General features: G+C 39.1%; 1 protein-coding gene and 1 non-coding gene across 2 annotated transcripts; one reads left to right on the plus strand and one right to left on the minus strand.

Moving 5' to 3' along the window:
• The first annotated feature begins 1498 nt into the window (after positions 1–1498).
• Positions 1499–1604, plus strand: LOC141662823 (small nucleolar RNA R71). The gene has a single exon (XR_012550922.1). It is a non-coding gene; the product is annotated as a small nucleolar RNA R71 (small nucleolar RNA).
• Positions 1605–13303: 11699 nt separating this feature from the next.
• On the minus strand, positions 13304–13753 carry LOC141659959 (uncharacterized). The gene has a single exon (XM_074466905.1). The coding sequence runs from the start codon at positions 13751–13753 to the stop codon at positions 13304–13306; it is 450 nt and encodes a 149-aa protein (XP_074323006.1).
• Positions 13754–24262: the final 10509 nt, after the last annotated feature.

A 24262-nucleotide genomic window follows, 5' to 3' on the forward strand; every position in this document is an offset into this window, starting at 1 on the left:
TTTGCACATCTATCAAGGTACGGCCAGTAGCCAAGAAAGGCCTCCCCAAGATTATGGGAATCTTCTTATCTTCCTCAAAATCCAGAATAACAAAATCAGCAGGAAAGAAGAGCTTATCCACCTTGACGAGCACATCCTCAACTATGCCCCTTGGGTAAGTAATGGAACGGTCCGCCAATTGTAGCGACATGTATGTGGGTTTTGGATCAGGCAGATCCAACTTTTTAAAGATCGACAACGGCATCAGATTAATGCTTGCTCCCAAATCACAAAGGCACTTGTCAAAAGTTAGATTGCCAATGGTGCAAGGAATGGTGAAGCTTCCTGGATCTTTCAGTTTTGGTGGTAACTTTTGTTGCAGAACCGCGCTGCATTCTTCCGTGAGAGCAACGGTTTCAAGGTCATCCAGTTTCACCTTCCTTGAAAGAATAGTCTTCATAAACTTCGCATAACTAGGCATTTGTTCCAGCGCCTCAGCGAAAGGTATATTGATGTGAAGTTTCTTGAACATCTCCAGAAACTTCCCGAACTGTCTATCCAGCTTTTGTTGCTGCAATCTCTTAAGAAAAGGTGGTGGAGGATAGAGCTGTTTCTCCCCTATATTAGCCTCAGGCAGAGTGTGTTTAACAGTAGTCTTCCTTGGTTCCGCTACTTTCTCCTTTTACTTAGATTCTTCATCTCTAACTTCAGCTTCGACTTCTTTTGCCTTTTCAGCATCAGCTACTTTTCCAGACCTTAAGGTAATAGCCTTGACTTGCTCTTTAGCTTCCTTCCTGCCTGGTACTTCCGTATCACTGGGATGAGTGCCAGGTTGACGATTGAGCACTGCATTGGCTAATTGACCGATTTGATTTTCCAAGGTCTTGATAGAAACCGCCTGACTCTTGCACAACAGCTTAAGTTCCTCAAAATCAGCACTAGTAGGTGCAGCTGCACTTCCCCGTTGAGGATATGATTGCCTTGTAGCATACTGCTGTGGTTGCTGGAATCCAGGTGGGTTAAACTGTTTACTTACTCCTTGCTGATATGTTGGCTGAATAGCATTCTGATTATTCCCCAGCTGAAATTTGGATGATTTCTGTTGTTAGGATGATAGGTCGCTGGCACAGGCTGCTGTTGTCGCTGATAATTATTCACATACTGAACAGATTCGTTGACAAGAGAACACTGATCCGTAGCATGAGAACCTGCACAAAGCTCACAAACCATAGCTATTTGATTAACTCCATACGTAGCCAAAGAATCAACCTTCATTGATAGCGCTTGGAGCTGGGCTGCAATAGCGGTGGCTGCATCAACTTCGAGAATACCTACTACCTTGCCTGACGTCATCCTCTGAGTTGGGTTTTGATGCTCGTTTGCAGCCATTGTATCTATAAGATTATACGCCTCAGTATAGCTTTTAGCCCATAAGGCGCCTCCAGCTGCTGCATCGAGCATGGGCCGAGATTGGGCCCCCAAACCATTATAAAAACCAGTGATTACCATCCAATCCGGCATTCCATGATGTGGACATTTTCTCACATTTCCTTGTAGCGTTCCCAAGCCTCGCACATAGATTCTGTAGGTTGCTGCGCAAACTGAGTAAGAGCACTCCTCATAGCAGCAGTCTTTGCCATTGGATAAAACTTCACCAGAAACTTTTGCGCAAGATCTTGCCACGTAGTGATGGACCCAGCTGGTTCAGAATGTAACCAGTCTTTAGCCTTATCCCTCAGTGAGAATGGGAAAAGCCTCAACTTGATAGCCTCATCAGTCACGCCATTATACTTAAAAGTGCTGCAGATCTCGACAAAATTCCTTATGTGCATGTTGGGGTCTTCAGTGGCCGTTCCTCCAAAAGAAACAGAATTCTGCACCATCTGAATAGTGCCCGGCTTGATTTCAAAGGTGTTAGCTTGAATAGCCGGATGAATGATGCTTGACTGAATGTCATCAATTTTAGGCCGAGAAAAATCCATAAGAGCTGGATCAGCTTGAACAATACGATCTCCCATGTTTACTGGTTCTTTCTGCTCAGTTCCTGAATCCGAATCCTCAAAATCTAACTTCTCCGGAGTATCAAGAACTTCGTCTTTCTCCTCAGCTGTATCTAAGGTCCTCTTGCGAGCACGAGAACGAGTTTGCATAAACATTTGCTAAAGTACCTGAAACACAACCGAAAAGAGTAATTAACTACTACGTCCTAATCACTGAGTCCTAATGACCAATGATGGTAAGTACATAAACTAAACAAATACGCCGAGTCCCCGGCAGCGGCGCCAAAAACTTGTTAGGGCGAAAACATGCACTAATATTCACGCAAGTATACGCGTTCGCAAGTAATATAGAATACTTTCTAGTTCGTTCCCTCAGAGACTCAGACTAAGTTATTGTCTAATTAAACTCACTCACCAATGTATGATTACTTCTCAATGTTAAGATAATAACACTTAAAATTGTTGATTAAATATTAACTATAATTAACTACTTAACTAACCACTTAACTAACACTTCAATTTATCAATAATAAAACACTCATGAGATCACAACTTCATTATTACTTCCTTCTATAGCCATTGTTAATACCTTTAGCATGTGACAGTGAAGATATTAATCGAATAACACGAAACTGATAAAAGCCAACTTTCATTGTACTAATACCATTCTACCAAGCATCCACAATTAAGATAGAAGTTGAATAGTCATCAATTATGTTGAGTTCCTATATGTCTACAGAAATTGACAACACAACGATTTAAGCACAAGTTATCCCTTTTTATTACATAGGGCAAATAAAACTGTTAGAATTACCCACTAATCATGCACAACTTACATGAACCTATGCTAGCATGGCAAGTTCTAAATCTCAAGATCCACCGTCGCTTCACAAGAGATTAACACCCTATCTTATATGTTCGCGACGCACATAAGACGAATACGCACAACCACTACTAGATATCATGCAATCATCACACACTAAAGTATTAAACAATTAACTAAAGAATTCCATAATAAATCCGTTGCAACCCCATGATCACGATTAGCCCATAATAGAACTTATCGCCATCATGGGTTCATATGAAATCATGATAAACAACACAAGAAAATAATAACTAACTAATTATATTAAAACAAAGTACGTCACAAGAGTAAATAAGTCAAAGAAAGAAAACTAGCATCCAACGTTACAACGAAACAAGAATCACAAGAAAATATGCTTCCTCTTCCGTTGCGGTGTGCTAAATCGGTCTTCTTCCTTATCTCCTTCGCTTCTTGTGCAAAACACAATCTAAAACACAATCTCCTTCTTATTCTCTATGAAAACGTCTCAAATCTACTTATATAATAGTCCCATAAAACTCAGATTACATAGAAGTTGGAAGCCAAACATAAGTAGAAGTCTAAAATAATTCATCTTTTTCCCCGACCCTGCGCGGCCGCTCAGCATTTCTGCGCGGGCGCGCTAGGCTGCTGCGCGGCCGCTCAGCATTGCTGCGCGGGCGCGCAGGACCCTACTGGAAAAATTCCAGGTTTGCTCCATTTCTTCGCCGTAATCTGCCCGTTCTTTTCCTCTCGCAATGGTGAACACATGCCAAGGCTTATTCTTGATGATTCCTCCTCCGAAATGCAACTAATACCCTGAAATGCATAAACACTAGAAAAACGCATCAAATACACAAAATACTTGATTTCAAGACACCAATTTAAGCCATTTTAAGATGTTCTAAGTGGTATAAAATGCCACTTATCAGCTATAATGATTGCAAAGTTTGAAAGAATGCGTAGCCTCCTGGGTGTTAAAGAGTTGAACAGACATATTTAAGATTAAGAGGGGAATTGTTGGATAATCTCAAATAGTTAATTTATTCTTTGTTTTGTATTATCTGTTTTGTAGTAGTCGTTACTGAGACTTAGTCTTGCTGCAAGTCTGGAGATTTTCTAGGCATTATCAAATAAGGAAGTGGTAGAATGAGTTTAGGAAAGTAGTTGTTGTGAGGTCCTGTTTTCTAGCTAGTTAGTTCTATTCTCATATATATATTCTGTTCTGCTACATTAATAAAATAGAAACCAAGTTCTTGAAATTCTGGTGTTACTTTGTTGTTCTCAGTTTATATCATAAATCGTATATACAATAAAAAAATGATTGTAATATGTGATTAACAACAATTCTGTCATGGATGATGATATGACCAAGTCACATCATCCGGACTCACAAACGTGACGTCCACGTGTCATCCGGTGAATATCGCCCTATCACATTGACCCCTTTTATGTGGCACATAAATTGAGTCAATCATCAATGAATGTAAAATGTGGACAAAAATTGAGAAAAATTACCTGATTAAAAATCATCGATGTCAATGGGTCGTTAAAACATAATAGAAACCGATTTTTAGCCATTATCAATCTATTTTAATATATATATATATATATATATATATATATATACACCAGAATTATAAGTACACACTCACATAAGTTATTCAGAACTTTTATATTCTCAAACCCACCATTACCGGATTAACTTATTCTCACACTCAAGGATGACTCTTGATAACTCGGTTTCTTCTCGGGTCTTCTCCTTTCTCACATGAGCTGGGACCCAGCTTCCGTAGCGGTTGGAGTGAGGTTAACCTGCTAGGTAGGGGTCTATGCAAAACAGAACCGGAGGGGGTTGTTTCCCGCGGAAACTCCGGTGTGAGAGTAAGAAATGGGTTTTCTTGAAGAAGAAGAAGAAGAAGAGGGAAGAATGAGTCATTCAAAATATATGTGATGGTGTGTTTATAGGTGTGTAGCAGTCAAATGTTTTTCAACCCCTAAAACCCTCTTTTTGGGGCCTTTTATAGGTCCCAAGATTTAGGGGTTTCGGGGTTTGTACCTTTTCATCCTGGCCTTTGATCATTCTTGGTTGGTGATTGATTGGACGGTTCAGATGGACTGTGTGGTCAGGTGTCCTTTCTCCATCAGAGTTGTCTTGGGATCTTTACCAATGGACGGCTGGGATGTAATTGTTCCATTTTGGGTAACATGAGACAGTTGACACTTTTGTCCTGTGCCACGTGGCACCGGGGACCACCCCGGCTTTGTGACGACTGAGAATTTTACGACGTAATTAAGTCAATAAAGTATGTTTTATGTGATGTGATTATAATTATGTGATTAAGTGTTGATTAATTGTCTTTTCTGTATATTAGAATATAGGAGCGTAAATAAAAGCGTCCCAATTTAAAGAGTCAGCTTAGAAGTTAAGCTGTGTTGTCGGGCCGTCAGGTAGAACGGAACCCGTCCTAATAAAGATTTAAAGAATATAAAATGTGAATTATGTGTGATTGAGTGAAATGAATGTTTAAATAAAGTATTTCGTCCTAAGTGACGTATCGGTCGATAATGATAATGAGAAGCGTAATCGAAACGCTGAGTGTCGGGCCGTCAGGCTGAACGTGACCCGGTACGCGTAAAAATGATAAAAGATTAAAGAAGGACAAATTCTCTGATCAGACCTGAGTTGTTATGTGACCGTATATGTGTGATTGCATGTCTGTGTGCATGACTATGTGCTCTGTGACAATTTTATGACTTTAAGGGAATTGTTTGATTTAAATAAAGGTTTATTTAATCTTTGCGCATTTTTATAAAATTATCTGAGTAAGATAAAAACACGGAATTTGTTTTGTTACCTTCATAGTAGTCCTAGAGACTTTTTAAAAATAATGAATGGATTTATTTGGTGGTCATTGCATTTTAAATTGATTTTTATGTGGGAAATGTTATTATTAAGGCAAGCTTGCGAAATTCATATAAAATCAACCGTCCGCTCAAAAATCTATTATGAGTAATGGTTGAAAAACTAATTTTGAGATCTACGTATTAAAATTGTCACTTGCAATAATTTTCAACTTTCCGAGAGAGATATATTTTATATTTAATTTTTATTATATTTGAGTAAAAAGAAAGAATTAATTAGGCATAAAAGGGATTTAGTAGATTACTAAAATGCCTTTGCCTTTGATAGTTTATAAACACACCCCGCCTTTTCTTTCTTTCTTTCCCGTGAGCACCCTTTCCCCCCCCACTCCCTCATTTTCTTTTCTCTCTCACTCTCTCTTTCGAACACTCTCACTCTCTCTCTCGGCTCTCTCCATCTCTCCTCTCTCTCTCTCTTGCATGCAACACTCAAACCTCACTCAAACTCAAAGATATTGCTCTTTTTAGTCTCTATTTTCGGTATACATCTCAATTTCCATTTGCATGTAAGTATTGTGTAAGTGTTTTGATGTTGATCTCTATGGTTGTGTTCAAGGAAATTGATTTCTTGATACAAAACTATAAGAGTGGATTCAAGTGGATTATGTGGTTTAAAACTCAAGAGGAGACCCGTTTCGGGCTCTCTTAAGTTCGACCACCACCGGCTATGATCCAAGGAGAGCCGGTGGAGTTTTTATGATATGATAATTTGATTTTTAAGATTTGCATGTTTTGGTTTCTTGAAGGTTTGAAAAAGGGTTTTGTATTTTTAGAAACTCAAGTATGTGATTGATAAATGGATTGCATTGATTGTTTTAAAAAGAGAAATTGGATGTGTGTAAATGATTTGTTGCTTAGAAAATCAAAAATTAAGGTTTGCATGTTAGGTTATAATTCGGCTTTGTGCTAATTAAAAAGGGGAATTGAATTTGATGACTTGATCTTAGATTATTTATTATATAAAGTAATTGCATGTTAGTTTTAAAGAAGATCAAGTTATGCATGTTAATGTTTAGTCCTTGAGTTGTGAATTTTGGATTTTTGCCGAATAGAAAATGTGTTTAAAAGGGATTAATTTGATGATTAAGTGGATGCATGTTGATTGAATGAATTGATTAAAGTTGAAGTCACTAGGTAATGCTTGGTTTTGGTGTTTAATGAATTGAATGACTAAGTAAAGGTTTAAAACAAGTTGGGAATGAAATTTAAGACTTTGCATGTCAAAATTTATCCTTGCATGCATGATTATTGGAAAAACCCGAATGGGTCTTAGGCTTAAAAGAGAATTAAGTTGATTTTTTTGCTAAATATCTTAGTGGCTAATGAGAACTTGATTGCATGACCATGATTGGGTGGTGTTTATGTTTGAATTTTGATAATCAAAAGAAGGTGTTGATTTTCGATTCTTAATGTGATTATGATTCAGATTTTTGATTAAAAAGGATGAAGTTTAATTGCGTAAATGACTCTTGTGATTTATATTATTTGTGTTTGATTATATGAGATTGAAATTGAGTATACGTGGTTGTATTTTATGTGTATGGTCGAATGGTATATAAGTAGAAAAGCGACTGATTTGATTTCCAATACCTTGCTAAGTGATTGCATGTGAAATCCTAGGAGATATGTGATTCATTTGTGTGATTGGTTGTTGTTATGGTTCGAATTAAGGAATAAAAGAAAAAGGGAATTAAATGGTTTGTTATTTAAGAACTATAAGTGACAGTTATGGTCGCAAAAGGTTTAGTTGTGAATAAATCATGTACTCGTAAGAGTTATATTGGTGTGATTTGAGAAATGGTTAAGGTCAAGCAAGTACGCGTCGATCGATAAGTATATATAAAGATATAAAGGTTAAGATTAAAATATATATGGCGTGTGATGTGCTATGTGCTTATCTGTATAAGCTATATTCGTATACTCGAGTCAATGATATAATCGAGTTATCGTATTGAGTGATCGTTCTAGGAACGAGAGTTGAGAAACTGATTAAGGTTTTGGTTTTTTATTGTAGATTCAGAGCGTGAGGGCATTCAGGCTAGGAAAGGAAAAAGTATACTAGGTGGCACTAGTTCAACTTTCAGGAAACCAAATTCAGGAAAGTAACTCTCATTACTTGTGAAAATGATTATAGAGAGGTTGATGTTCATACCATGTAGAGTATGAAGTGTTAATTAATGAACCCTGTTAATGACTTGAGATATCCTGTTTTGATTCTGATATATTGTTATTGATAAGCTTACTGATTCAACCCTTTGATAATCTATCCTTTCTGTTCAAGTTATTTATCAAGCCATGAATTGTATTGAACCCTATAATTATCCTAGCGAACCCTGTTTAATGATACTTTATTTCCTGATCACCCTATTGGTCCCTAAACAGATGTTGATTCCTCTAACTTAAGTACCTTGTTATCCTTGATACCGAATCCTTAAGAATTGTTCCTTGCTTATCTTTGAATCACTTCCTGAACTTTGTTTTCTTAAAATTTGACTTAAGAATGAGTTTCGACTCGAAAGAGTCTGAATGATTTCATATTCTTGGTAATGATAAAATGGATTTTAGAAAACCTATTTATTTTCTTCCAACTCAAGGTTTTCCAAACGAATTCCTGATGGATTGGATTGGGACGTAAGAGGCTAGTGGGACTAGTCCAGTCATGGTAAGAGGCTAGCGGGGCTAGTCCAACTTAAGGCTGAAATTATGCCGATTGGTACCTTAAAGACCGGATGGAGGTCGGTACGGGATGATCACTCGTATTATAATAAAATGGAAAGATAAAGTGATCCAATCAAGGGTTCTAAATGATTATTTAAAAGGGAACTGAAACTTTCTGTTTAGTAAATTGATTCTTGAAAATGAAAATGGTTTATTATGTTAATGTGAAGCTTAAAGCTCGAGAACCCTGATTCTTAAATCTGTTGATCATATGATTGATTCCCTATAATGAAATACTGTTGTTTTCCTCTTTTTGAAAGATCTATTCTGATCCTTTAATGATTTGTGATGAATGTCGGCTTTCGTCCTGCATTGAGCTTTGTTCCTTGAAAGCCCCACATTATCCTTCAAAACCTTTCCTTAACCCAAAAGCTGGAAATCTGCCACCTAGAATAAATAAAGTAGAATGCCCTGAGTTTGGTAAAGTATATTGTGAATTGATATCGTAGAACTGCTTCATTGTTACTTGCTGAGTTTTATACTCATATGTTTTATTTTAATCTAACCATGGCAGTTAAGCAAGAAGATGGCCAGGCTTAGGCGCACTGCTCGTAAGAGCGTACCTGGTGGTCCCTATCGTGTTGAGGGCTTCCGGTTGCCAGAGCATGTAGTGGTATTTTTGAGTGAGCACGCGCCTAGAAGGAAATCTGTAAAGATACAATGGGTTATATGTCGGTTCCCAGTCGGAATCGATATTGTCTATTTAATAATATTTTGGGGTTGTAAGTTATATTTTATGATTGGTAGTTGTAATCTTGTCTCATACTTTATCCTGTTGATCCCGTTAGTAGTTAATCGGGGTTTATGCTTATTTAATTATTAGATTAAAGGTGTGTGAGTCCTCATTTCCTAACCCCGAGATTGAGGGCGTCACGGGCTTGGGCATGGGGTGTTATCTCTTTTGGGCTTCTGTTCCTTTATTTGGGCTTGGTTACTTCTGGCCTATCATTTGCCTCTCACTCCCTTATGCGGGTTTTCCCGGATGGGGAGTAGTTATCTTGGAATTTTTTTATCACTCCTTTGATTTGTGGCCCCTAACCCCGGGGTGTTGTTGGATACAAGTCCCCGGGGTTGTGTTTGGGTAGGCCTTTTGGTTCTTGACACTTGGAAAAATTTTATCATTTTTCCTTTGATTTGTGACCCCAAACCCCGGGGTGTTGTTGGATACAAGTTCCCGGGGTTGTGTTTGGGTAGGCCTTTTGGTTCTTGACACTTGGAAAATTTTTATCATTTTTCCTTTGATTTGTGGCCCCTAACCCCGGGGTGTTGTTGGATACAAGTCCCCTGGGTCGTGTTTGGGTAGGCCTTTTGGTTCTTGACACTTGGAATTTTTTTATCATTTTTCCTTTGATTTGTGGCCCCTAACCCCGTGGTGTTGTTGGATACAAGTCCCCGGGGTTGTGTTTGAGTAGGCCTTTTGGTTCTTGACACTTGGAAAATTTTTATCATTTTTCCTTTGATTTGTGGCCCCTAACCCCGGGGTGTTGTTGGATACAAGTCCCCGGGGTTGTGTTTGGGTGACTGGGTGCAAATGCGACAGGTGGGTAGTACTTTAGCGCTTTTCCCGGAGTGTCAGGCGACGGTTGAGCTTCTTGTACGAATATATGTGTGAGTATATGTATATATACAAAACATTGCAGTTTTCCCCCCTTTTCTCCTCAAAATCCACGCCTGTTAAATAATTACAGTGATGTAATCATTAACTGTAGCGATTATTTTCTTGACGCTCAGGATTGTGCCACGTGTCTTCATTCGACGGACACGATTGTCTGTCAGTTGAGTGGGTTACCTCTTCATTTGTGCCTATAAATACTCCACCTTTGTCATTTCTTTTTTCTTTACGCAATTGCAAACACAAAAACTCTCTGCAACTTTTCTCCAAGGAGAATTTGGGAGCTTTTCTCTTTTGAAGTCGCCTTATTTCTCCTGCTTTCTTGTAAGTTTTCGAACTTTTCTTCGTTCTATTCTTTGTTTCCTCGTGGTTGTTTAGCGAATACTTGTAGTTTGAGTTCTTGGAATGCATGCGTGTCCAAGCATCTGAATCAGTTTATTTTTGTTGTGTCGAGTTTTGGTGAATCGAACAGGTTGTTGTTTATTGTTTAGATTTATAGTTTTTGTTTGCAAAGAAATAGTTGATGTTTGTAGTGAATCTGGGTTTGTGTTTTGGTATCTGTATGTGTGCGAATAAGGGATTTAATTTGTGCAAAAAATTGGGCTTGTTCTTTGTTTTTATGGATGTTCTTTATAGGTGTATATATGTATGTATAGGTTGTGTGATGTACTTTGGTGTTTTGATTTTAAGGTTAACTGTTTCATGAGTAGCTTTTGTGTTTCTTTCTTTTTCCTTTTCTTCCCGAAATGGCATAGACTCCGGGGTTATATGGTTAGAAGGGGTAGAAGGAAACAATTGGCTAACCTTAAACGTAGACCTGACCGTCCCCATTTTGGATTTCCCGAACATTCTTCGAGTGACTCTTCCCCGGAACCAGAAAATATGCCTCCCCGCCGCCAAGCTGTAGTTGAGGAGTTACCTATTTTCCTTTTGAACCCCGGGCATACCTGGGGTAGAAGGGACGGGTCTTGGGTAGACATAGATCATTACTTTGTTCAAAGTCGGGAGAATAGTCCTCCCCACGATTATTACTTCAGGGACCTTACTACCGCTTACAGGCCCGGGGGCATAGAGCCATATGATGGGGCCCATATGGATCAGCTTTTCTACAATGCTCCCGGGACTAGGTATGTTCCAGCTCCCCGTCATCCCGACCTCTCCGAGTATACCTTTCAGCAGATAGATGATCTAGTGAAGGCCATTTTCCATTTCGGGGATGATATGGAGTGGAGGTGGCCCGAGCCTCACGAGAGGGTTTATCACCGCCCCGTTGGTGGTTGGGTAGGAATTCCTTTAGAGTATCTACGTAGTATGAGGCCCAACCTTCATCAATTTACCAAGTCTCTGTGTCGTGATGTCTACGGGATACCTTTCACCCAGTTGGTCCCGAATTATGTTAAGTGGGTTTCTTGGTTCCTTGCCTGCTGCCATATAAAGAAGTATCTTCCCACGTTTAAACTTTTCCACTACCTTTTTAAGATTAAGAAGTCCACCTTGCCTCCCCTTTTTGAGTTTACCTTTAATATAGATGGTTGGGGGCTCCCTTCCGATGCCAAAAAAGCTCCCGTCTTTATGTTGAACTCGCTCCGGGGCTGGCACCCGTCTGGAGAGGCTGCAGGGCAGTTGGTTGGATCCCTCCGGGCGGAGGTGGAGAACTTGAAGAAAGAGCTTGCTGTCAGGCCCCGGGCAGAGGAGGTGCTTGAGTCCTTCCGGGGTACCGTCGCTTACTACGAGGAGCTCAACAACAATATCTTTGAGAAGGTCAACATTTGCTGGGACATTGCTTCTGCTTATCTGGCTGAGAATTCGGGTGGTGACATGGATGGATTCATAGAGTTGTACCTCGCAGAAGAGCTCCGTCGTGAAGAAGCCAAAGCTGCTGAGGTGGGTACATTCGGGGCACAGCCGCCTCCGCCTCCCGAAGAGGGCCGCGAGAAGACTCCTCCTCCTTCCGAGAACTGAAGAAATAAGAATGAAGACCCAGGCTTTGTGCCTTGTAATTTGTTTTTCATAGTTTGCTGTCGTTTCAGAATTAGCCCTTGTGGCCTTTAGACTTTGTTATTTGGATTTCGTTTGACTTTGGTTTGGATTTGTCGCGGGGCTTGGTTTGCCTCGGGAATGCGTGTAAATATATTTCCTTTTCGTATTTGGTTTTGCTTTCTTACATCGAAATTTTTCTAAGTACACGTGGTTCGTGTTACGGTCCCCGGGATATCGGTCAAAATTTTAACAGTAAAATTTTCAAAGTACACATGGTTAGTGCAATGGTCCCCGGGAAGGGGTTTAAAATTTTGATTGAATAAAATTTTCTAAGTACACATGGTTTGTGTAATGGTCTCCGGGATGGGGTTTAAAATTTTAATTGAATAAATTTTCTAAGTACACATGATTTGTGTAATGGTCCCCGGGAAGGGGTTTAAAATTTTAATTGAATAAAATTTTCTAAGTACACATGGTTGTGTAATGGTCCCCGGGAAGGGGTTTAAAATTTTAATTGAATAAAATTTTCTAAGTACACATGGTTTGTGTAATGGTCCCCGGGAAGGGGTTTAAAATTTTAATTGAATAAAATTTTCTAAGTACACATGGTTTGTGTAATGGTCCCCGGGAAGGGGTTTAAAATTTTAATTGAATAAAATTTTCTAAGTACACATGGTTTGTGTAATGGTCCCCGGGAAGGGGTTTAAAATTTTAATTGAATAAAATTTTCTAAGTACATATGGTTTGTGTAATGGTCCCCGGGAAGGGGTTTAAAATTTTAATTGAATAAATTTTTTTTAAGTAATATAGCGACAGTGATCGAATGACAGTAGAATAATCTTGAGCTATGTGGTGCTCAAGGTGAAGTTTTCATTTAAATCATAATAAAGCAAAAGTACATTTCGGGGAAAACGTTGTAAGTTACATCAAGCTGTCATAGCCTAAAAGTAGAGGAGATCCCGGAATGTGCGCCCTACCTTTACTGGTAGAATTTCCTTAGACGGGCTCCGTGCCAAGTGTTTGGGACTTCGGTTCCACCGAGATAGCTTAGCTTGTAGGTTCTTGGTCAGAGCACTTCTTTAACCCTATAGGGGCCTTCCCAGTTGGGTTGGAGTTTTCCTTGATTGGTTGGGTCTGAGGCCTCGGTGTGCCGGAGTACCAAGTCTCTCGCTTCGTATTCTCTGATTTTTGCCTTCTTCCCGAAGTAGAGTTTTGTCTTTTCTTTGTAGCCTTCCATCTTTTTTACCGCCTTGTCTCTTACCTCGTCTAGGAGCTCCAGGTTGGTCTTAAGTCCCTCAATGTTTGAGATCTCGTCAAAGTTGATGACTCTGTGGAAGGGGACCCGGTTTCGATTGGTATGCGGGCTTCGGTACCGTATGCAAGCTTGAAGGGAGTCTCATTGGTTCCCGTTCTGGGGGTGGTTCTATAGGACCACAGGACTTTCGGAAGCTCATCAGGCCAAGTTTTCTTGGACTCTTCTAGTCTTTTTTCCAGGCCCCGAAGTATGGTTCTGTTAGTTACTTCGACCTGTCCATTCCCCTGAGGATATGCGACTGATGCCCTTTTGTGCTTGATTCTGAGCTCTTTCAGATATGCCTCGAAGTCAGACCCGACGAACTGCGGGCCATTGTCGGAGACGAGAACTACCGGGATCCCGAACCTCATGACGATTGAATCCATAAACTTGATACAATCTTGTTGCTTGATTGTCCTCATGGCCTTAGCTCCGCCCACTTTGTCATGTAATCAATGGCTAACAGGACGTAGCGAAGGTCACCTTTTGCTCGGGGAAAGGGGCTCATGATATCTATGCCCTAACTAGCAAATGGGATCGGTGATAATACCGATGCTGGTAGGCTGGGGCTTTGCCTGGGAACGTTGCTGAATTTCTGGCACTAGGGGCATTTCTTAACATAGGCAATGGAGTCGGAGTGGACTGTGGGCCAGTAATATCCTTGCCTGATGACTTTGTAAGCTAGAGTTTTGGCCGCCAGGTGGTCTCCGCAGATGCCTTCATGAACTTCCCGGAGGCAATAATTAGCCTCGTCTGGGTCCAAACACTTCAGGGTGGGTGCTGAAAAGGTTCTTCTGTATAACTGACCATCTTTCAAGAAGAAACGAGCAGCTTTGTGCTTTAATTATCTGGCCTTGTTCTGGTCTTCCGGGAGCGTCCCATCCCTTAAGTAAGCTATGCAGAGGGTCATCCAATTGTCTGAGCTCCCGATGCACAGGACCTCAACTCGATCTGTGCTGGGTGCCTTGAGTTCTTCGAAGTACACTGAACTAGCGAGGTCCGAAGTATTTTGTACGAGCTTGGACAGCTCATCTGCTTTGGAGTTCTCTTCTCTGTTGATCTGAAGTATGGTGATGTCGGGGGTGGCTTCCAGGATATTCCGCACCATTGCCTGGTATTGTGCCAATATTGGATCTTTCGCGATATATTCTCCACTGGTTTGCTTGACCACATTCTGAGAATCACTGTAGACGATCATCTTTAAAATGCCAAGAGATTTTTCCAATTTGAGCCCGGAGATGAGTGCCTCATATTCTACCTGATTATTCGTTGCCTTGAAGCCAAAAGTTATTGCCTGTTAAATGGTGAAGCCCTCCAGGCTGATTAGGATGAGGCCCGCTCCGGACCTTTCGGCCGTGGATGATCCATCCACATAGAGCTTCCATAATTTCGTTCACAGGTTGGTTTCTTCCGGGGTTATCTCGTGGGAGGAGGGTAGTTGATGCTCCGGGAAGGTGCATTCCATGACAAATTCTGCTAAGGCATGGGCCTTTATCGCCATGCGTGGCACGAACTTGATGTTAAATTGGCTTAATTCAATGGCCCAGTTAACTAGCCTTCCGGAGGCGTCTGGCTTGTGGATGATCTTCCTGAGCTGCTGATCTGTGACCACTCTAATCTCTCGGCCTTGGAAGTATTGCCTCAGCTTCTCGCTAGAGTGTACAAGGGCCAAGGCGAATTTTTCCAAGTTTGGGTACCGAGCCTCGGCGTCCTTGAGGACTTGGCTGACATAGTAGATGGGGCTTTGCATTCCTCCTTCCTCCCGAACTAGGGCCGAAGAGACTACCTTGGGGCCGGCGGCGATGTAGAGGGATAAAGGTTCGACGGGCTTGGCTTTTGATAGCACCGGGGGGTTCATCAGGTGCCTCTTAATTTCTTCAAAAGCTGTGTGGCATTCTGAGGTCCAATCCACTAACTTCTTGTTCCAGGCACCTTTTAGTAACTCGAAGAATGTGAGACATCTTTCCGCCAGCTTCAGGATGAATCTGCGCAGGGCCGCCAGGCATCCAGCCAACTTCTGGATGTCCTTCTGAGTGTGAGGTATCTTCATTTCTATTATGGCATTGATTTTCTCCGGGTTTGCTTCTATTCCTCTTTTGCTGACCAAGAATCCCAGGAATTTGCCTGAAAGTACCCCTAATGCACATTTCTCCGGGTTCAACTTCATGTTGTATCTCCTCAGGTTGTCAAAACACTCCTTGAGGTCTTTTATGTGATCTGGGACCGTGAGTGACTTGGAGATCATGTCATCTACATAAGATTCCATATTCCTCCCCAGTTGACTTTTGAAAATTGTGTTCATCATTTTATGGTAGGTGGCTCCGGCGTTGATGAGCCCGAAAGGCATCATGATGAAAGCATAGACTACCCTATGAGTGATGAAGGCTGTTTTGGCGATGTCTTCGGGATTCATGCGGACCTGGTTATATCCTGAAAAGGCGTCCATAAAGCTGAGCATAGTGTGGCCCGAAGTTGCGTCGATCAGTTGGTCAATATTTGGGAGGGGATAGGAATCTTTGCGACATGCAGCGTTGAGACTCGTGTAGTCGACACACATTCTCCACTTTCCATTCGGTTTCTTGACTAACACCACATTGGCGAGCCAGTCGGGATATTTGATTTCGCAGATGATGTCGGCCCTAAGTAGCTTCTCTATTTCTTCGTCTATTACTTGCTGTCGCTCGGGGGCAAAGTTTCTCCTTTTCTGTTTGATCGGTCTTTTCCTCGGGTCTACGTCCAGACTGTGCATTTCCACGGACTGGTCAATCCCGGGCATATCTTCTGGTGCCCATGCGAATACATCCGCATATTCCCTTAACAGCAAGATGAGCTCTTCCTGGAAGGATGTCTCTAGGCCTTTTCCAATTTTTAACTTCCGGGTGGGGTTCCCGGGATCCAATTTTATCTCCATTGTCTGGGCAGCAGGTTCTACCTTGGTTTTCTCTTTTATTTCCCAAATTTCTGTATCCGGGCGTCGGCGTTGGTTACGCTGTATCCCGAATCCTCTATCATGTTGACATCCAACTTTAGCCTTTTGCTGAAATGTTCACAATGCATCTTGCGGCTTTGGCCTTTGGGTAAGGCCATTGCCTTCTTTCTATTTTCTGGGTCAGTTTCAGCCATGACCAGCGCTTGTCCGTAGCATTTTCCCGATGTGCTCCGGTCCCCTCCGAGTTCTCCGATGCCTCCCGGGGTGGGAAATTTCAGCTTCAAGTGAATTGTAGACGGGATGGCCCGAAGCTTGGTGATGGTGGGTCTTCCCAGAATCATGTTGTAAGAGGAGGCAACACTTATCACGTAGAACTTCATGACATGAGATACCTGCCGGGGTGCGGCACCAAAGACCATGGGGAGGTATATTACCCCGCGGATCGGGATCATATTGTTTCCGAATCTGTAGAGAGGGTCTTCGAGGCATGGATCCATGCGGAGGTGTCCCAACTTCATCCTGCTAAGGGTATGCTCAAAGACAATGTTAGCTGATGAACCGTTATCAACCAAAATTGTTTGTACCTCATTGTCGGCGATGTCAAGAGTCACGACCAGGGCTTGGTTGTGCTCGGGATCCAGGCCCTCATAATCGGTATTGGAGAAATGTATGCGTTCATCTTCAGCAGGATGGATCATCAGGACATCATTGTCCACATCTAGACTCCGGGATGGGGAGGAGGTTACTCCGAAGATCATGTTGACCACATGTTTCCCGCCGCCAGAGGGCTTATCTCTGTCATCGAGTCTTCTTTGTAGGTACTGGTTCATGTTGCCCTTTTTGATTTAGTCTTCAATGAAAATTTTGAAAGAGAAGCAGTTCTCCGTGGTGTGTCCATGATCCTCGTAATACCCGCAATGTTTGTCTCGGGCCCTGTTCCCGGGGGGTGCCAACAGCGGCTTCGGGGGGTAATAAAAGGGTTTTCCCTTGACTTCTCTCAAGATGTCGGTCCGGGGCCGGTTGAGTGGAGTCCATTCGGGCTCCGGTTTTGGCGCCCTTTTGGGCTTGGGCTTCCTTTCAATCTTCTGTGGTCTGGAGTAGTCTTCCCGGGGTGGGGTCCCCCAGGATTGCTGCACATAATTGGTATGTTTGTCTGTCCTGTGTCTCGTTTCTTTTCCGTAGGTGGAGCGGCGTTCCGGAGACTCATCATCATCCCGGATCCGCCTGTTCATCTTCATCGAGGTGAGGAAGTCATTTTATTTGATAAACTTCGAAGCCATCGCATAAGCCGAAGCAAGGCTTTGGGGCTCCCTATGGATCAGGTCCTTCACGTAGCCTTCGCATGAAACCGGGTGGAGATTACGCCGGAAAATATTCACGGCTTCCTTCTCCTTAAGGTTGGAGAGCTGGTTGACTGATTCCTGAAACCTTTTGATGAATTCTGGTAGAGTTTCTCTGCTTCTTTGTTGAATGGTTTCCAAGTGGCACATCTGGATCTCGTTCATACGGTTCGCCCTGAACCTCTTAAGAAATATCTCCCGGAAGTCCTTCCAAGAGTCGATGCTCCGGGAGGAGATTCTACTGAACCATTTATGTACCCCTCCCTTTAGTGTTGAAGCGAAGAAATGACATTTGGTGAGGTCATTGTAATCATCTATGTTTGAGATATGTTCAAAGTAGTTGAGATGTTCTTCAGGGTCGGCAAGCCCGTCAAAAGAATCGAGGTTGAAGTGCTTGAGTGTTGGTTCCCTGGGGGTGGATTCCAGCTTTCTGGTGAAGGGCGTGGCCGCCGCCCCGACTTCCACGTCCCCCTCCACTTTTCTTTTGAGATCCCAGAGGACCCGGGCCATTTGCTCCAGTTTAGATTCCTTCTCTGATTCTAAATCCGAAGCCACATGAATCTGGCGTGTCTTCTTCTTTGGTTTGGCTTCCTCCTCTTGGACCCTCTTTTTAATGTTAGCTTTCGCCTTGGCCTCTTCCTCCTTCCGGATGCGGTCCCGGAGTGTGGCCCTCTTGATCTCGTCTCGGGCATCCTCTGACGGTCTCTTAGTTCTGCCAATACGGTCCAAGACTGAGCCCCGAGATTCTTCCGAGTGCTCTTCCTGGTCCCCGGGACGGGTTTCAGGGGCCTTGTTTTTTTCTTTCCACAGGTCCATAGTCGCTTGAATCTGCTCCGGGGTCATGCTTCCCCAAGGATTTGTAGAGGTTTCAGCATACTTGTGGGTTGCTTTCTCTATAGTTATCCTCTGGTCTCCGGGCTGGAGCTGAGACGAAGCACGAGTTATGGGGGGCTCTTCATCTATATCTTCCATCTCGCCGTCCTTGGGCGGGGCAACGGTGGGCTGAATGGTTCCGGAGATCGAGGTTTTGCTTTTTCTCGTGATCATTAGTTTCGGAACAGATTATGGGAGATAGTAGCAGGTGTGCACCATGGTGTGTGACTGTTCTGGAGGAAAAAATAAGAAAGGTGAGCTGTGAAAAGAGTGAGGGTTTTGTTCTTACCAGAGAGAGAATTCCTTTGGCCTTTGGGGCTGCGTAACGTAGCTGGAGATGACACCACACCACCGGAGGTTCGGCCCCTCCTTCTAGCGCCAATGATAACTCGGTTTCTTCCCGGGTCTTCTCCATTCTCACATGAACTGGGACCCAGCTTCCGTAGCGGTTGGAGTGTGGTTAACCTGCTAGGTAGGGGTCTCTGCAAAACAGAACCGCAGGGGGGTTGTTTCCCGCGGAAACTCCAGTGTGAGAGTAAGAAATGAGTTTTCTTGAAGAAGAAGAAGAGGGAAGAAGGAGCTATTCAAAATATATGTGATGGTGTGTGTATAGGTGTGTAGCTGTCAAATATTTTTCAACCCCTAAAACCCTCTTTTTGGGGCCTTTTATAGGTCCCAAGATTTAGGGGTTTTGGGGTTTGTACATTTTCATCTTGGCCTTTGATCAATTTTGGTTGGTGATTGATTGGACGGTTCAGATGGACTGTGTGGTCATGTGTCCTTTCTCCATCAGAGTTGCCTTGGGATCTTTGCCAATGGACGGCTGGGATGTAATTGTTCCATTTTGGGTAACATGAGACAGTTGACTCTTTTGTCCTGTGCCACGTGGTACCGGGGACCACCCCGGCTTGGGCCTGGGGTGTTATCTCTTTTGGGCGTCTGTTCCTTTATTTGGACTTGGTTACTTCTGGCCTATCAACTCTCAAAGATAAGACAAAAGTAAAAAAATAGATTTTTACAATAAATAGGTGATCGACTAAGGTGATCTTAATATGAGATTAATAGTTGGTCATGGATCATGATATAGCCAAGTCACGTCCTCCAGGCTCACAAACATGGCGCGAACTTGATCCAGTAATTCGTTCGTGTCGGGTATCTTCGTGTTTCGTGTACTTGAAAACTAAACACAAAACTGACATGTTTAGTGTTCGTGTACATTTGTGTTCGTGTACTTTCGTTTCGTGTCGTGTACGTCGTGTTAATTGAATATTAATATATATTAAATTTAATATTAATATAAATTAAAATATAAGATTTTTAGGGAAAAAAATTATAAAATATATGAAAAATATATATTTAGATCTCATATTATACAATATAATGTAATCAAATAATATTTTAAAAATAAATATGCATACATTTATTATAATTCCACATATATTCATAAAAATATTAAAATTTAATTATAATATTTATTTATGTCGTATACTTCACGTCATCTACTTGAAGGTTAAACATAAAATCGACACTAAATTTCGTATATTCATGTCGTATATTTATTTTGTGTCGTGTACTAAAAATGCAAATACAAACACTAAATCTCCGTATCGTTTCGTATCGTGTAAGCCGTTTTGTGTCCAAAATTATCGGATCTAACGAGAACCCCACCTTGCCCGATTGGCCCCATCTACGTGACAATGATTTTGAATCGTCTGTCCATAAACATAAATTGTCGACTAAAAGAAAAATTAAAAATGATCGGATTAAAAGTCATTGATGTCACTCAGTCGTTAAAACATAATACCAACGATAAACATAATACCAACCGATTTCTGAAAATTACCAACCTATTTTGCATTTTACCTTGTTTAATTGTTGTAACATAAGAAAAGGTAACGGGTCAGGTAACCGGAAAAATCATCATAACTTTAGTAGTTTAATTAATGTGATTAGGGCTGAGCATTCGGTTCGGTTAACCGAATACCGAACCGAAATTACCGAAATAATTCGGTTCGGTTACCGAACCGAAATAATTCGGTTTTTAATTCGGTTATGATATTTTGTGTTATTCGGTATTTCGGTTTTTTCGGTTTTTTTACCGAAATAACCGAAATATATATTATAATATATATTTATAAATATATAAATATATAAATATATGTATTATATTTTATTATTTTTCCTATTTTGCTAACCCAGGTCTTTTTTTTTAAGTTCAATTATGAGTTATCTATCCGCTATTTTGCTAGTGATGATATTTTCATCTCCTTTTTCCTACATATTTTGAAAAACGATAATTGTCAAGGTGTAATTTCCGTTAACATGGAGAAGCAGATCATTAATTGTTCAATAAAAATAGCAAAATTCTTATCTTAAAATTCAATTTTCTTGTAATTCGGTTTTTAATTCGGTTTTCGGTTTTAACCGAAATAATTAATTCGGTTCGGTAAATAACCGAAATTATTTCGGTTCACTAATCGGTTATGATTTTCCTCCTTATTCGGTATTCGGTTACCGAATAATATTTCGGTTCGGTTTCCGAATTACCGAATACTCACCCCTAAATGTGATCCAAATCCGAAAACGGAGCAGCATTATTGTGTTTAAATATATCAAAAACTAAAGAGTTAGTGGTAGAGCCATAGCTATGCAATATTTCGTTTCATACAAAATACATACACAATAATTTCATGATCCAATTATTTTTGTAGTTCGAGACAACTTTAGCTGTTTGCCTTTTCTTTTTGTATTATCGCGCGCAAGCAAGCGCAGTAGACACAGCTTTTTATCCCTTCTGCTATCATCCTCATTCCAAATTTCCAATCAAAAAAAGTGTTACCCTAGCTTTTTTATTTAATTTAATTATATAAACAAAAACAATTGCTTCTCCTTGTTTTTTTTTCCTGGTGCACTACTTATTTTCATACGCATATTAGGATATATACAAATAAGTAATTAGTGGTACGCCCATTACAAATTTGTTTCTACTTTATCCAATAACTAGTTGACAAAGCCGCGCTGCGCAGCCGCCCTAAAAAAATTTTTAAAATAAATTATTAGGAAGATTATTAATGAAAAATATGAACTATAATAAAAAAATAATTATTTATAATAATTTCTCATTTTATGTCACGTTTTATTAGGCCGACACATGTTATGATATACATAACCTAACAAAATGGCGTACATTTTTTTTTATCATAATACCAGTTTATATAACGTCTTCATAAGTCGATAATAATCGTACTAATTATGAGTTTTTGTTAGTCCGACGCCTGTTGTAATAAAAAATATTAATTAGATGAATTCTAATATAAATTAATATTATAATTTAGATAGAAATTAGTTTGAGCCGTCGTACCGTTAAACACAATACTATTAAAATTTTATTATGATTTGGATAAAATTTAGTTTGTACCGCCTTCCCGTCAAACACTATACCAATGAAAAATTATTAAAATTTAGATAAAATTTAGTTTGATCCGCTCTCCCGTCAAACACATTACTAATAAAACAAATATATTAGAATTTATATAAAATTTAGTTTTAGTCATTCCCTCGTCAATCCGCCCTCCCGTCAAAAAAATATATTATAATTTATATAAAATTTAGTTTGAGTCGTTCCCTCGTCAAATACAATACTAATAAAAAATTATTATAATTTAGAAAAATATATTTAAATATTGAAAAAATAAACATATGCAAACATCTACAAATAAAGAATATTGTACTGGATATCTTTATATACACTCAAAAGCCAACGTCCTGCAAAATTAAATAAAAAAAATAGGGTCAAGATAAATAATTTTAAAGATTTGTACATCTAGGGTCTATCTGCCCGTTTTAACTCCATGACCACGGTCTTTAGTGACTCTTGCGGAGAATTGTTTAAATGCCACACATATTAGAAAAATATTAATTTATATATAGTTGTTGATTTTTTTTATTTTGAATATGTTAGTAGCAACTTATTTTTATTTCCAATTTTGAATAAATTAAAATAAGTTTTAATTATTATAAGTATTCTGTGTTTCGAATATGTCAGTTTAATTTTTTTTTTGAATAAATTAAAATAATTTTTAATTATTATAGCCTTACCTAAAATTTAGGATTTTACATTCGAGAGCCGGCGGCGTGCAAAACTAAATAAAAAAAATCTTACGGTAAATAATATTAAAAATTTGTACGTGAAAAGTCTATTGACTTCTTTTTACACCATAGTCTTGGTTCCTTCTTTCTGTTTACATTCAAGAAATTGTTTAAATATCATATATTTTTGAAGAATCTTCACTTATATATAATTGTTATATAATTGTTGTAATTTATTTTTTCTTTTATATTTCGAATATGTTTGTAATATTTTTTTTTCTATTTCAAATAAGTTAAAATAAGTTTTAATTATTATACGTCTTTTCCATTTTGAATATGTTAGTAGCAATTTTTTTCTTTTCTATTTTGAATAAGTTGTATAAGTTTTATTATTATAAGTTTCGAACATAATTTTAATAAAATTATATATATTTCTAAATAAACTTAAATTTTATTTCAAATTCTACATGAACTAAGATTTTATTTTTTAAAATATGAAAACTTAAATAAGGAAATTTTATACTCTATATAAACTTGGATTTTATTTCTACTTTTACATGTACTTGGATTTTATTTTCTAAGATAAAGGACATAAATAAGGAAGTTCTATCTTTTAAGTGAACTTCAAATTTTTAATAGGAAATTACAATTTAAGTTATTTGAGAAAAAAGTAAAAAATTGTCTAAATAAATTCTAAATAGAATTGACTTCTAAATATTTATTATCTTTCCTGTTAATTCAAATTGATTCGAATGCACAAATCTTAATAATATCCCCGGGAGCTACAGAATCGTCTGAAAATTATTTATCTATTTTTCTACAGCTCCTCAATTTTATTTCAATAAAATTAAATTTCCTTATATACATTCGAATTAATAGGGAATCTTCCTTATTAATTCGTAATAGTTCGAATAAACAAATTTTAAATAGGATTGATTTATAGATATTTATTATCTTCCCTATAATTAGAATATAAAAATTGAGGAGCTGTAGAAAAATAGATAAATAATTTTTAGACGATTCTGGAGCTCCTGGGGGTTTCCTTTATATATATTAAGATAATCTATATTATATTATAATAGACGAAACATTAAAAGTTTGGTAGTCGGTGAGTCAGTATTTGCTGAAATTACTTAATTACCCTTACTTAATTATTATAATATTTTTACTACATATTATATCGAAGGAAAACCACATGGGCATAAATAAGAGTTTGTAATACTATATTATAATAAACGAAACATTAAAAGTTTGGTAGTGGGTGGTGAGTACTTGCTGAAATTACTTAATTATCTTTATTTAATTATTATACTATTTTTACTAAATATTATATCGAAGGAAAACCATATGGGCATAAATAAGAGTTTGTAATTCATATAAATTGCTGTTATCGCGTATTTTGAGCTTTTAATATATGCTGATAGCTTTTAATATATACTGATTATAAAGTTTTCAATGTTTGATTTGCAGTGAAATCTTTTTTCTTATTAGTTTGTTCTCTGCTCTAAGATGTTATAATATTTATATTTGATTAAATTGTTTATATCAGTTTAAATTCTAATAATTAATAACTTCCATCCATATATTTAACTCTTCTATTACACTTTTTTTTGGGAAAAGCAGGGAAAATACTATAATATAAAATATCATGTACCCTTGATACCGATCTATGCAATCTCTAGCACAAATTGCAAAATCAA

This window comes from Apium graveolens, chromosome 5 (assembly GCF_009905375.1).
Source record: "Apium graveolens cultivar Ventura chromosome 5, ASM990537v1, whole genome shotgun sequence".
NCBI lineage: Eukaryota > Viridiplantae > Streptophyta > Magnoliopsida > Apiales > Apiaceae > Apium > Apium graveolens.

Excerpts from the sequence above, each read along its gene's own strand:
- LOC141659959 (XM_074466905.1), bottom strand. The coding sequence starts at position 13,753 with ATGAGGACAATCAAGCAACAAGATTGTATCAAGTTTATGGATTCAATC.